Source organism: Clinocottus analis, unplaced genomic scaffold (genome assembly GCF_023055335.1).
Source record: "Clinocottus analis isolate CAN_PGR_092001 unplaced genomic scaffold, fCliAna1.0.p SCAF_30, whole genome shotgun sequence".
Taxonomy (NCBI): Eukaryota; Metazoa; Chordata; class Actinopteri; order Perciformes; family Cottidae; genus Clinocottus; species Clinocottus analis.
The window spans coordinates 2,455,141-2,469,732 of record NW_027176043.1 but is presented as its reverse complement, the minus strand read 5'-3'; the positions used below and the strand labels follow the sequence as shown (position 1 = coordinate 2,469,732).

Genomic DNA, 14,592 nt, shown 5'->3' with positions numbered 1-14,592 from the left:
TGTTGCAGTTTGTCATCATTGTATACTGTTAGAAATGTGAAATTGTATTAATAAGCATATGAATCCTGCGCAGAGTAAATAAACTTTAGCATACTACAGTAAATGTAATCAATAACTTTCCACCACTGAGTAAAATGATTGAAGCGTTGGCTGTCGTATTGTTTAAGTATCAGTGATACATAAAGAAACGTGTTTATTTCTGGTAATGTTTTAAAGTCAAAATGTTAATGTAGTAAATGTCCTGCCCCTCGTTGTCTCATTTGAAGTCTGTGTAAATACAGTAAAAGCTTCATGCGCTTTTATTTTGAAGGACGAACAATCAAAACCATGATATAATGTACGTTTAAAGAAGTATATTATAAAATGAAAGTGACAAGCGTGTTTGTGTTGAAATTAACCTAAAGGGGATTAAAACAACTTCTGATTTTAGTTTGATCAATCAGTGTTGATCTATTAAATAAAAAGAAATGGGGTCAAAGCAAAAGGAGATCATGGTGTACATACAGTCATTTTAGTAAATATTTATTCATAAACTCATCACTTCTACATTTCCATCATTGCTCACAAATACAAGCGAAGCAGCACAGAAGCAGAACGCGTCATCATGTCCGGTGTGGGGCCGGTGATCACCGCTGCACCGTGCAGGCCATGGGAAACTCACTGTGCCACAAGTTAAAATTAACTAAAATATATTAAGGAATTTGTAGTAAAAACGTTAACAGGAAGGAGAAGAAGGGGGCTGCTTAAATATGTTATGTGACGAGCTCGAGATCAGGGCCGAAACTGGAACGCAGACCTTTGAGGACTGCAGCAGTCTGCAAAATGAGACGGACGCTTAGTGGATCAGGTGACGTGTGAATTCAGCTTACAAGTAAGAATGTGATTATTTGATTATCTGAAACCTCAGTTCAGATCAGCAGCCGCCTGCTCTGGCCCTTCAAAAGCACCAGGAACTCAACCGAGCCTCATCCAGTGCATGTGCCGATGGGAGAAGGCCTTAGGTATGGACAGGGGACTGTGGACGCTCTGGTCTCGAGCAGGCTCGCTGGTCTTGCAGTGTTTCACACGCTGGTTCCGTTTCAGGCGACGTTGTTCTCCAGCCAGCCTCCGATCTCCTTCTCATTCTTGCGGATCCATTCGATGTTGTTCCTCACCGTCTCCAGCGCCTGCTGCCGAGACATCTCCCCGGCTCCAGCGTCTGGAGTCAGAGCGAAGAAATGCTCCAGCTGCACGGAGAAATTAGTGTCAAGAGAAACATCGACAACAACGGCCTGAAGTCATGACAGCAAGTTTTCACAATACGGAAAACATATCAAAATATCCATAAACACTCCTAGTGGGTTTTAAACTGCAATTCTCTCCAAAATATGACCATAAGAAATACTTCTCTACAAGCCTTCTGGGAGTATTCATTACTTTTGTAAATTATTTTATTTGAGTATTTCTTTACAAAATAAGAATCAGAATGTGCATGAAGATAAACTACTTGCTCTTCAGGAAAGAATAACTTAAACAACCAAGCAATAAGCTAAGAAGACACCAGAAAATGATAAACAAAGCAGGAGACAGACACAAAGAGGCCATTGCCAACCTTCCACAGCTGGAGCTCTGTGTTGTAGGTGGTGCTGATCCGGCTCAGCAGGCGACCAAAGTTCCTGTCGTTGATGGTGTACCTGTTGGGAAAGAAAATGAAGCGCTATGATCAGCAAAGTCAGCTCCAGCCGGCTAGCCTCTAGTTGGGCAGCCTCTAGTTAGCTAGCCTCCAGTCGGCTAGCCTCCAGTCGGCTAGCCTCTAGTCGGGCCGGCCTCCAGTCTCGAGTCGGCTAGTCTCTAGTCGGCTAACCTCCAGTCGGCTGGCCTCTAGTCTCTAGTCGGCTAAGCTTCGGTCAGCCGGCCTCCAGTCTCGAGTCGGCTAACCTTCAGTCAGCTGGCCTCTAGTCTCTAGTCGGCTAGTCTCTAGTCGGCTAACCTTCAGTTAGCTGGCCTCTAGTCTCTAGTCGGCTAACCTTCAGCCAGCCAGCCTCTAGTCTCTAGTCGGCTAGTCTCTAGTCGGCTAACCTTCAGCCAGCCAGCCTCTAGTCTCTAGTCGGCTAACCTTCAGTCAGCTGGCCTCTAGCCTCTAGTCGGCTCTGCTCTAGTCGGCTAACCTCCAGTCGGCTAACCTCTAGTCTCTAGTCGGCTAACCTTCAGCCAGCTGGCCTCTAGTCTCTCGTCGGCTAGTCTCTAGTCGGCTAACCTTCAGTCAGCTGGCCTCTAGCCTCTAGTCGGCTAGTCTCTAGTCGGCTAACCTTCAGTCAGCTGGCCTCTAGTCTCTAGTCGGCTAGTCTCTAGTCGGCTAACCTTCAGTCAGCTGGCCTCTAGTCTCTCGTCGGCTAGTCTCTAGTCGGCTAACCTTCAGTCAGCTGGCCTCTAGTCTCTAGTCAGCTAACATCCAGTCAGCCAGCCTCTCGTCTGCGAGCCTCTATTAATTAAACTATGATCTAGTCTATTAACCTCCATTCCCCCTGTTGGTTAAACAGGTCAAAAAGGGATTTGTGATCGAACCATTTTGACGATCCTCCTTTTCCAGTTTTCCTAAATATTGCCAAAAGAAAATACTCTGGCAGAAAGACGCATAATAACGTATCTTTCCCACACGGCTTGCACATTCCAAGCATCAGCAGCGTCACTTCTGGTTCTTTTTGCACCGACCTGTTGACCAGGTAGTCCCAGTTGAGTGTGGTCCAGTCCCAGGCCATGCTCTGCCCCAGAGGGTTGTTGGAAACGTATCGCACCACAGTGAACAGATCCTGACTCCTCACCACGCTCTCATCCTTAGAGGCCTCCAGGAGCCTGAAGACAGAACAAAGGTTATTCTCTTCACACAATTACTTAGAATTATTTTAAGCGGATCTTATGTAAATCCAGTCATGTTCATCAGACTAAAGGTAAGAAGGGTGTGACAACACAGAGGAAGCTAGAGTCCCTGAGGCTGAAACTAGAGATTGAGACATAAACACGTTTACAATGTTTACTGAGGGAATACATTAAGAGAAAAGTAGAGACACTTATATAGACAATGACAACCAGAGGAGTCGGCCCCTGGTGGTCAGGAGAGAGAATGCAGCTTCAACACATGAAGCATAGACTTCTATACAACCAGAGGAGTCGCCCCCTGGTGGTCAGGAGAGAGAATGCAGCTTTAACACAAGAAGCATAGACTTCTATACAACCAGAGGAGTCACCCCCTGGTGGTCAGGAGAGAGAATGCAGCTTTAACACATGAAGCATAGACTTCTATACAACCAGAAGAGTTTTAAGACACTTGCGCATTGGCTCCTGTTTTCAGAACTGGGGGTTACCACCTAGTCTCACCACCAAAGTGAGGCCCTGCGTGTTGTCAGCAGGTCTCTGTTGAAGGAGTTGTGATCACCTGTAGAGGAGTCCCACGTCCTCCACAGAAGCCAGTCCATACAGCAGCTTGTCCTTCTCTTGAGCCAATGAGGTGTTTTTGTACCTCTGGAACATTATGTCCCACTTTGTTTTGTTGCCCGAGTTCTTCATGCCGTATCGATAGACCAGCAGCCTCAGGTTCACTGCCACCTTGCTGCAGGTGGAAAGGCCAAGAAACATTAATGTCAGCTTCTGAAACAAATGTGTTAAAAAGATGTTTGTGGTGTTGCTTTTCTCCTTCTCAAAACTGGTGAACTGTTGCAGCGAGGCCATGGCATCCCTGCTTGAACATTCTTGCTATTTGAAACATTATTGGTAAATGGAAGCTGTGGGTAAAAATTACCAAATGATATACTACACTATGACACACGGTATTTTGAGTGGTCATACCTGATACTTCCAAAGATCCATTGGTCAAAAATGCTAGAGGCTTCGTTCAGAGCTTCCTGATCTCCCATCTGACAAGCGATGGTGAGCACCGTCTCCCTCAGCAGCCTGCACACACCACCAGCAGCACGCACACACGGCACATTGGTAGGTGAATGATGCATGGGTTAGCATAGGGTTAGCATATGGTGAGCATAGGGTGAGGATAGGGTTAGCATAGGGTAAGCATAGTGTTAGCATAGGGTGAGCATAGGGTTATAATAGGGTGAGCATAGGGTGAGGATAGGGTTAGCATAAGGTGAGCATAGGGTTAGCATAAGGTGAGCATAGGGTAAGCATAGGGTGAGCATAGGGTTAGCATAGGGTGAGCATAGGGTTAGCATAGGGTGAGCATAGGGTTAGCATAGGGTGAGCATAGGGTTAGCATAGGGTGAGCATAGGGTTGGCGTAGGGTTAGCATAGGGTTAGCGTAGGGTGAGCATAGGGTTAGCATAAGGTGAGCATAGGGTAAGCATAGAGTGAGCATAGGGTTAGCATAGGGGGAGCATAGGGTTAGCATCGGGTGAGCATAGGGTTAGCATAGGGGGAGCATAGGGTTAGCATCGGGTGAGCATAGGGTAAGCATAGGGTGAGCATAGGGTGAGCATAGGGTTAGCATCAGGTGAGCATAGGGTGAGCATAGGGTTAGTGTAGGGTTAGCATAGGGTTAGCATAGGGTGAGCATAGGGTTAGCATAGGGTGAGCATAGGGTTAGCATAAGGTGAGCATAGGGTTAGCATAGGGTGCGCATAGGGTTAGCATCGGGTGAGCATAGGGTTAGTGTAGGGTTAGCGTAGGGTTAGCATAGGGTTAGCATGAAGGAACCAGGACACGTGCTCGTGAAGCAGCAGGGTCGTGGCTGCTGTACCTCTCTGTCTGTGTTCCGTTATCGGTCCATCCAAGTTGTGTTGTGATTTTTTTAACATGGTCACGAAACAGTTTCTAAAGAAAATAAACAACAACATGGCTCTGAAACTACAGACAGAAACTTTAATGCACTTGTCAATTTCAAGATTTTGGTCCGTTTTGCTTGTGCAACATGTCTTCGCTCCGACCAGTGAGAAACATCCCAAACATAAATAAAAACATATGTTTATTTTATCACTTGGTGTCTGTAGATTTCTGCTACATTTACTAAAAGTTACTGTTTGATATCTAAACATGACATTTCCACAAACAAAAATAATGTCTTGATGTAAGTAATGAACTGTCATTTCACAAAACATATCTTGAAATCTGATTTGGCAGTAGTCTAATACAAACATGTGCTTTCTGAGCATTGATCAGCCATTTCACCAACTTTATCTCAGAATTGTTTCCTGTGAATATTAAACCCTCTCTCCTGGCTCTGTTAGGCGTATGTTTTGCTGTGATGGCTTATTGAAATGTTTGATCACAGATAAACTTGAAGGTTCTCAGTTGGACGAGTGAGTCTCCCTCACCTGGAACAAGGGGTAGAGGGCGCTGTTGCCTGACAGCATGTCCCGGACATACGCGATAGAGGAAGACACGCGGTCCCAGACGATGTAGTCCGTCTCGTTGGTCAGGTACTTGGTCAGATTAAAGGCATTGCCGTAATCTATAATATCTGCCCTGGACAGTGGAAGGAAACTCGTTGGAGCTTCTGTGTATGACGTCATGAATGTTCACACATGGTGTTTGGGCTGAACTCTTACCTCGCGAGAGCAAAAACATCATCCATGTAGCTCGTGCGATCAGCTGCATCGACCACCTGTTGAGGATGGAGTCAAGCAGAAGGTAAAGCAGCAGTGAGTGTGACGTCTGAGCAGAGGCCGTCGGGCCCTGGAGGCCCTGGAGGCCCTGAGACTCTCACGCTGAAGGGCGAATTATACTTCTGCAACTACAACTACAACTGGCCACGCAGTCGGATAAACAGACTCGTGTGGTTTATAGTTCCCGCCTTTTTCATACGCCAGAACAGCAGGTGGAGCAACGAGCGTTTAAGAGTCGACCTGCACACCGACGTTCACGATATCTCCCTCCAGGAATTCACCGCCATCTTTGTGTCCTGATACTCCGTCAGATGGTTTTATAAATGCTCATATTTGTGGACCTCTTCAGCCAAACGTTCTTCAACAGGATCCATTGTTCCTGTTTCTGCTGTGGCTTTTAAAAACAGAGGTATGATGCTGTGAAACCGGACATGAGAGACTCAGAAAGGACGTGGTCAGCGGACCAATCACAGCCTTGTGGGCTCGCGTTGCTTTGACGGATAGTCAGACATTTGGGGCGACGCACGCAAAATGGCCGATTTGACTACGCATAGTCGGCCATGCGTGTCTTGCGTGTTTGCCCGAGTATAAATCAGCCTTAAGAAGTCACCATCGAAGGTAAAAAACGGAAATTCAGCTGAAACTGCTGAAAAAGTTCATATTTTCTATCAAACTTTATTGTAAGAAGTCATAGTGATGTGTTTTTTGTTGTTTGAGAACAAGCATGTTGTCACAAGTTTGGGTGAATTAAATTATGTTTTTTACATTTCTGCATGTTTTACACATTTTTCTTCTCGTAAAGATTTCATTCTCATAATGCTTTACCTCAAAATGAAGAAAACAAGCTAAACAATGACAACCAGTAGCAGGAGCAGCAGGCTGGCGGCTTCTCGTCCTGGAGTCGCATTGAACGAGCAAAAGAAGAGGACATAATGTCGACTGTCGTTCAACACAACACACGTGTAGTGAAGGAACCGTTCATCGATCGCTGTACGAAGGTTTTTACATCCTGCAGAAGTCTAGGCGGGGCTCACCGTGTGCTGGTCCTGAAGCTGTCGGCTGATGGCGCTCCACATGAGGCCGTCATGGTTGACTCTGTAGAAGCCCATGTGGTCGTTGTTGACCTTCAGCAGCCCGTCCTCTGAGGCCGAGTAGTTACTGAGGACGTGCTCTGCAGTCATGATGACAGCGTCAGAGTGTGAGGGAAACATGCTGCTGCTGGAGAATAACTGAGGACTTCATTTATTTGCTTTGTAATTGTGATTGTATTATTTCTTTCTCATTCAATGTAATCCATTTCCTCATGCTCGTGAGGAAATAGTCGGCATTTGGCTGAGGACTGATCACATTTAGTTAGTTGTCATCATTTTGAATGTTTTGCAGGTGATGAGGCAATACCTGCGCTGCTCATGTGGAACATGTCCAGCATGTTGCTGCCGCTCTTCACAGATTGCCACTTGACCGGGACCGTCCACTTGTACCTGGAACAACAACACTTTCACTGTTATTAAAACACATTTTAATACACATGTTAAGCAGATCGTATCCTTTTGAACAGCAGAGTTACGACATGAGCAGAGGAGACAGTCTTTAGGTTCTGAACAAACAATCCAAGACAAGAACAACGCTGAACAACGCTGTGTCATCGTCGTGTCAGGAAACTGAAAACCAGACAGTGAGCTCCGTCCTGAACCCTCTGCAGGTGGAGATGTGCTACTTGGAATAACCTGAAGGCGTGTCGTCACAGAGAGGCAGGAAGCCGCTGACCTGACAGCCTTCTGGACCGTTTGATGCAGTTTTGATGACTAAACAGGACGATGTCATCCTGATCCACATCAGACAGGCCCGGGGTTTAAGCAGCGAAAGGTTTTTTAGATGACTTTTATCTTCTTGCATCACTGACCCGAAAGGTGAAGGAGGCTGGCTGGCGTTGGCGTTGGGGTCCAGGAGGAATCGGCGTTGGGTCAGTGTGGCGATGTTCCCTGAGACGGTCAGGTCCAGTACGGGATAGCCCATCTGTTTGGTCCAGGTATCCATGACTTCTGCCACCGGCAGCCCGCTCACCTGCTCACAGGAGGAGGAAGCGGTTCTGCTCAGAGACTGAACCTGAACGCTTCAGGGGTTTTCCTTCTGAGAGGCTGAGATTGTAATCAATATCACGTCAGTTAAGATAAATATAGTCAGGATGTGGTTAGCCTAGCTTAGCATTAAGACTGGACAATGGGGAAAACAGCTAGCCTGTCCATTTAAAATACATATCAGACTTAAACCCACTTGATAATATTTGGTTTGATTTAAGCTCGAGTCTTTAATAACAGCAGCAGCCTGACAGCAGCACATGAGTCAGATAATCTGTCAAGTAATCTGGTTCCCCTGCCTCATTTGGAGCTTCTCCTGGCGTTTGAGAAGAGTTACGACATCCAATCAGAGCAGAGGACTCTCTAACGCGCCTGTCAATCACAGAGTCTGTTACCGCGTCGTCTATTTCTCGCCTCAAACGTTTTCAAAAACATATTTTAGTGTTTAGCTGTGAGAACAGAGAGTCTGCGCCCGCTGACGGCAGGAAGCAGCTGACTGATGCTCTCCGGTTTCCACAACGACTGAACACAGCGTCCATCCTGTCTCTTCCTCCAGACAGACGATACGCATTCCTCCAGCATGCTGAACCTCTGATAACTGGTGTTACTCCTTGAAGATTTCAAACCGTAAAGCTCAAACATACATCGGTAAGAGATGCCCAGAAGTTGGCCGTTTTGGCGTTCTGGAAGTAGTAGTCTTTCAAATATTTCTGTAAAAGAAGATAAAAAGGCTTTTGTCAGTCTTTCATGAACATGAATCAAAGGTTTGTTGAGTATCCTCCGTGCAGCTGCAGCGGCTCTGACTCACTCGACAGCCGTCTCTGAACACGTCTTTGCCCATCCAGTCCTCCAGCATCCTGAGGATGGACGCTCCCTGCATGAAGAGGGATCACTTTCATCACCAGGTGTGCGTCGGCCGTCGGCCGGTGCGTGATAACACATTCTGTGCGGCCGGTGTCGTACCTTGCTGTATGAGATGGCGTCGAACACGGAGGTGATCTCTGCCGGGGTCGCCACGTTCACGATGATCGGGTGAGAGGAGAGCAGGGCGTCGTCCACCATGACGGGAAGCACGTCGCCGATGATCATGATGTCTCGCTGCACGCCACAGGAGGGACACAAGGGACAGTCCTGAGGACGGACCGGTCAGCTGACCTGCACTGTGTGACTGCAGAGGGAGAACTCACCATGCCCCAGCTGGGTTCAGCTTTCTCCACACCGATGTACTCAAAGAAACTCGCAAAGCCCTCATTCAGCCAGAGGTCGTCCCACCAATCCATGGTCACGATGTTCCCGAACCACTGGGGGGAAAGATGACTGACGTGAGGTTTCACGGGTCAAACTAAGGGCACCATGGGGAAAGCAGAGGGGAGGGCTGATTGTGAACACTGTGTTTACGAAGAGAGCAACAATGTGACTCTCTCCTGCTGGACAGGTGTGGTGGTGCAGCAGGTGTGAGGTCTTATAAGAGCTTTGCACCAGGAAGACTTCTTTACATGTATGAAACACTTGCTGCTCCCTCCGTCCTGTGACTTTGAAGCTCATAAAACTTTATTGACTCCCATGACAGCAAATCAGCTGATAGCTCATAAAGACAATAGCACGAAGGTTTTAAACATTTACAATTACGAACTCTGAACCCATTTGTTCTTTTTCATTGAATAAATCTTTCCATCCAAGATAAAAACAAACCTTCGCACCTCTGCCAAAGAAAAAGTCTGATTGAATCGTGAGACAAAAGATCAAACTGCACTCATGAACAGAAGACAGAGCTAAAGTCATCTGCTGGCCGTGTACCTGGTGGACCAGCTCGTGGGCGATGACGCTGGCCACTCGCTGCTTGTTGTTGGACGAGGACTCGCTCTCATCGTACAGCAGGCTGGACTCCCGGTAGGTGATGAGGCCCCAGTTCTCCATGGCTCCGGTACCAAAGTCAGGGATGGCTATCTTATCTGGATCAAACCAGCACAGAGTCCTCTGAAGTCAGCGCTTATCACAGGCTTTACTGCATTACTGCCTCAGTCATGATGGTGAGATAGAGCGTATCTATCCATCAATGTGTTGTCGATGGATGTTCTTCATCACGCTTTGCTTTGGAGTTTGGATTGCGTAACGACTAATTAACCCCTAAACTACTCCACACTGAACACACTGCACAGTCTGAACGTACCCAGTTTGGCGATGGAGTACGTCATGTTGAAATATTCCTCAAAGTAATCGAAGATGACTTTGGTGGTGTCGGCTGCATACGTTGCTGTTCCTATTTGACTCGGCTGAGCGTAGACTCTCAGCTGCAGAGGCAGAAGAAGAGACACGTTACGGCAGCGCATGCACAGTCTGACAGTGAGAGTCTAACTCTCAGTGGCTCTCGTCACTGTCGTCGTGATGAGACGGATAGAGGAGCATCTGGTAAACTCACCGGGATTCCTCGGGCAGAAGTTCTTTCCACATGGCTGAACTGGTGCACAGCGAAACACACCAGGTAGGTACTCATGGGAACGGACCTCTGGAAGGAGGTCTTCAGCTTACCACCAGGCACCGGTAGAGGTTGGCCCTGCAGGCAGAGGTGAGGGTTGATGTGGCACACAGACTGAGGAGCTGGGAGGAGCCCGTCACCAGCAGATTGATTCCTCTGCTTTCAGAGTCCACAGTGTTCTCAACAGGCCTCCTCATGCTTTGTGTTTCTGTCCCTCCACCCTGGGAATGTTGGAGTGATTCTGCTCCTTCCACCTCCAGCCAGCCGGTTAGTGGAAAGTTTTATAGCCAGAGAAACTCTTTAGCTGCTGGAAATGTCTCTAAGTGTTAGTAGTTGTTAGTTATTAGTGACGCTGTGGAAGGATTTATGTTACGTTTCATTGATGAACTATTTGGTTTTCCAACAGAAGGAAAAAAACATGAAGCCGTGTTGCAACTTGGAGTCAGATATTAAGGATATTAATATATGATAATGTATATTATATAGCCAAATGCACACACCAAATGCATATATATATATACACAAAACAAAAATATTCCTTAATATACACCACTATAGTTACCATCAGATATAAATGTCAACACAATCCACAATATATATTTCTGACGCACACATATATTTATATTTTAAGTAAATGGAACAGAAATGTGAATATATGCATCTAAAATCCATCCATCCATTTTCTGCCGCTTATCCGGGGTCGGGTCGCGGTGGCAGCACACCCAGCAGACCGACCCAGGCTTCCCTCTCACCCGCAACATTTTCCAGCTCGTTCTGGGGGACCCCGAGACGTTCCCAGGCCAGCCGGGAGATATAATCCCTCCAGCGTGTCCTGGGTCTTCCCCGGGGCCTCTTCCCAGTTGGACGTGCCTGGAAAACCTCTAATGGGAGGCGTCCAGGAGGCATCCGAATTAGATGCCCGAACCACCTCAGCTGACTCCTTTCGATACGAAGGAGCAGCGGCTCGACTCCAAGCTCCCCCCTGATGTCCGAGCTCCTTACCCTATCTCTAAGGCTGAGCCCGGCCACCCTACGGAGGAAGCTCATTTCGGCCGCTTGTATCCGCGACCTCGTTCTTTCGGTCCTGACCCAGAGTTTGTGACCATAGGTGAGGGTTGGAACGTAGACCGACCAGTAAATAGAGAGCTTCGCCTTCCGACTCAGCTCCCTCTTCACCAAGACGGACCGGTACAGCGCCTGTTTTACTGCTGCAGCCGCACCGATCCGCCTGTCGATCTCTCGCTCCACCTTACCCTCACTCGTGAACAAGACCCCGAGGTACTTGAACTCCTTCGCTTGGGGCAGGCATGTTGTCCCCACCTGAAGGGAGCAATCCACCGGTTTCCGGCAGAGAACCATGGCCTCGGATTTGGAGGCGCTAACCCTCATCCCTGCCGCTTCACACTCGGCTGCAAAACGCCCCAGTGAATGCTGGAGGTCACGTTCCGAGGAAGCAAACAGGACCACATCATCTGCAAACAGCAGAGAGGCGATCCCGAGGCCCCCGAACCGGATTTAAATGATTTAATAAAAATCATATGCAGTTGATCCCCATGCAGATGGACGAGGTGACAGAAGGTGATGTTTCTGGACACACGACGTCACTCTGGGAGAGCGTTTAAAGCTGTCTGGAGAGTTGTGGGCTGGAGTCCTACCTCCATCGGCATGTTGGACAGAGCGCTGTAGCCGGCGTCGTGAGTGATGGAGATGCTGTACGTGGCCTTCTTGTTGGGTTCGTCGAAGCAGGGAAAGGACTTGCGAGCGTCCGTTGGCTCGTGATCGGTCGCGGCGATCTTCCTGGTGATCAAAGGAAGGACACAATGTGCGACACTCAGTTCTGCTCTTTGTTTTTATCCCCAAAGTATTGAAACCCCAATGTGAATACTTTCAGACGCAATCTTTCCTGATTGACATTCCTTCTGCTAGTTTGCTTCAGTTACTTCCCTTCAGCCTTCTTCATCCCCGAAGACTTTCTGATTGACTTCTGAATATATATATATATATATATATATATATATATATATATATATATATATATATATATATATATATATATATATATATTGTTTAGGAGCCAAATGGGAGCACATTGCGGCAGCAGAGTGAGGACGAAGCTACATTGCTAATGCTACAGCAGCAGCGGAGTGAGGATGAAGCTATGTCGCTAATGCTACAGCAGCAGAGTGATGATGAAGCTACGTGCTAATGCTACAGCGGCAGCAGAGTGAGGATGAAGCTACGTTGCTAATACTACAGCGGCAGCAGAGTGAGGTTGAAGCTACATTGCTAATGCTACAGCGGCAGCAGAGTGAGGAAGAAGCTACATTGCTAATGCTACAGCGGCAGCAGAGTGAGGATGAAGCTACGTGCTAATGCTACAGCGGCAGCAGAGTGAGGATGAAGCTATGTGCTAATGCTACAGCGGCAGCAGAGTGAGGATGAAGCTACGTGCTAATGCTACAGCGGCAGCAGAGCGAGGTGGGCGGAGTTGAAACACAAATGCGAGAACGCCTGCTGGTTAAACTCACTGCAAAAGCGCTTGCTGATAAATTAGAAATATTGGAAAATGGCCGAAAAACTAAGTTAACTAAAGCAACCGCCAAAAGAAAAGACATACAAAGGTGTTTCACTCAGAGTGACACAACCCAGGTCCAGGGTTAGGGTTAGGGTCAGGGTTAGGGTTAGGGTTAGGTTCAGGGTTAGGGTTAGGGTCAGGGTCAGGGTTAGGGTTAGGGTCAGGGTTAGGGTTAGGGTTAGGGTCAGGGTTAGGGTTAGGGTTAGGGTCAGGGTTAGGGTTAGGGTCAGGGTCAGGGTTAGGCTCCTCACAGGGTTCATTGAGGGGAGGAAGCAGACTGTGTGCACACATGTCTGTCGGTTGCTCCATGTGAGGAAAGGGAAAAGCATGAAATGCGGTTTGAAGCACAAATGAAGTCCAGCGATGAAACCTTGGACCAAACAGCTCAGCGTGTTCCGTCATGTCGCCCGGTCTTCTTCACTAGATGCAGTTTGCTCATCGTTTCCGCAGCAGCTGTTAGCATTTACTCGACAGCATCTCGGTGACTGATGAGCAGCGCTGTGGGACGCAGCTGGAGCTCCAGGAAGGTCTCATTACTTACTGGGAAGGCCGTTGAGCTCAGATTCATTTGTCAAACTATTAGTTTCAAGGTTCTTTCAAGATTAGACTTAAAAAGTGCTTTTTGTTTGATATGTTGTGTGTTGTTGAGCTTTTTCAAAAAGAAACACGTTATTATTCTTTTTAAAAATGGCATCGTTCTTGAGCTTCGAGTGAATATCTTGACTTTCTTTTCCAGAACTTTCAACCACATCTCTGCAGCTCACATGAAGACAGATATTAATATGTGTTTGTTTGATCTATATTTTAAGTTATGTGAGTAATGTTGTTGCAGTTTGTCTTTGTAATATTGATTATTTTGACATTACCTCACACATTTAGTACTTAGCACATGAGGAGATCTTACATGTTTGTAAATGTTTCATAACTCCTGAAAGCATCAATGACTTCTGTGTGAACCCATAATGAAGATTTATTATGAAATAGTTTTATTTATGCATAGAGGTATTCCTCTAAATTCCTGTGAGGATGAAGCGTGTAAACATTAATATATTACATTATTGCATTACATTATAGTGTGCTATAACATTATCTATTTATTTGTCATACTGCTTATGAATGCTAACGAGTCAGAATAAGTGCTGCGCTGCCTTTCTTTTGATCCCGTGTGTGTGAGGACTTACTTGGTGGACCCATTGTCGGTGTAGACCACCCGGTAGAAGCCCACCACGGAGCCGTTGAGCCAGCCCTGGAAGTCCAGGCTGAGCACGTACACCTGTCCCGGGCCGGTGGCGGGCAGCTCCTCTGTGGCCTCCACCACCACGTACTGCTGCGGGACGTATTCGAAGCAGCGCTTCAGCGCCACCTCCCTGGGCGCCGCCCGGCCGCTCAGCATCCTCAGCCGGGGCGGCGCGCTGACGAACGTCTCCCTGATGTGGAGCCACAGGTGGCGCGTGGGCCGGCTGAGCTCCACGTGGACGTCCACGGTGCCAGCGTACGTGTCCTCCACCAGGTCCGGCTCCAGGTGCAGGTCGTAGTGGACCGGCTTCACGTAGCCGGGCAGGCGGAAATTACGCCAGTCGCCGCTGGAGTCATCGGAAGGTACGCAGGGACCTCTGGCGGGCGGAGGGGGCTGGGTGGGGACCGTCGTGGGGCCGGGGGTGGAGGTACTGGGAGACGCGGAGCCGGACCCGGAGAGGCCCACCCCGAGGCCCACGGCCAACGAGCACGCCACCACCGTCACGCACAGGACGACCACGTGCTTGCCGCGGATGCAGTACCGCTTCTGCTGACTCTCCATTTCCAGGCGTTTCACCATGCTGACGTACTCACTTCTCTTTCTGCAGGTTCCTCAGCGACCTGAAATCAGATCTG

The 14,592-nt window shown here is 47.9% G+C and overlaps 1 protein-coding gene across 1 annotated transcript; it reads right to left on the bottom strand.

The window, feature by feature from the left end:
- Window positions 1-506: 506 nt before the first annotated feature.
- On the bottom strand, window positions 507-14,536 carry enpep (glutamyl aminopeptidase). The gene is made up of 20 exons (XM_068595485.1): window positions 13,902-14,536; window positions 11,801-11,942; window positions 10,089-10,223; window positions 9,840-9,960; window positions 9,467-9,621; window positions 8,857-8,970; window positions 8,633-8,767; window positions 8,478-8,543; window positions 8,314-8,379; window positions 7,495-7,655; window positions 6,990-7,072; window positions 6,626-6,762; window positions 5,535-5,590; window positions 5,301-5,451; window positions 4,727-4,800; window positions 3,823-3,927; window positions 3,413-3,586; window positions 2,692-2,832; window positions 1,592-1,673; window positions 507-1,226 (listed from the first exon to the last, which is right to left on the bottom strand). The coding sequence occupies exons 1-20, from the start codon at window positions 14,534-14,536 to the stop codon at window positions 1,080-1,082; spliced, it is 2,880 nt and encodes a 959-aa protein (XP_068451586.1). The 3' UTR covers window positions 507-1,079.
- Between the last annotated feature and the right edge of the window lie 56 nt (window positions 14,537-14,592).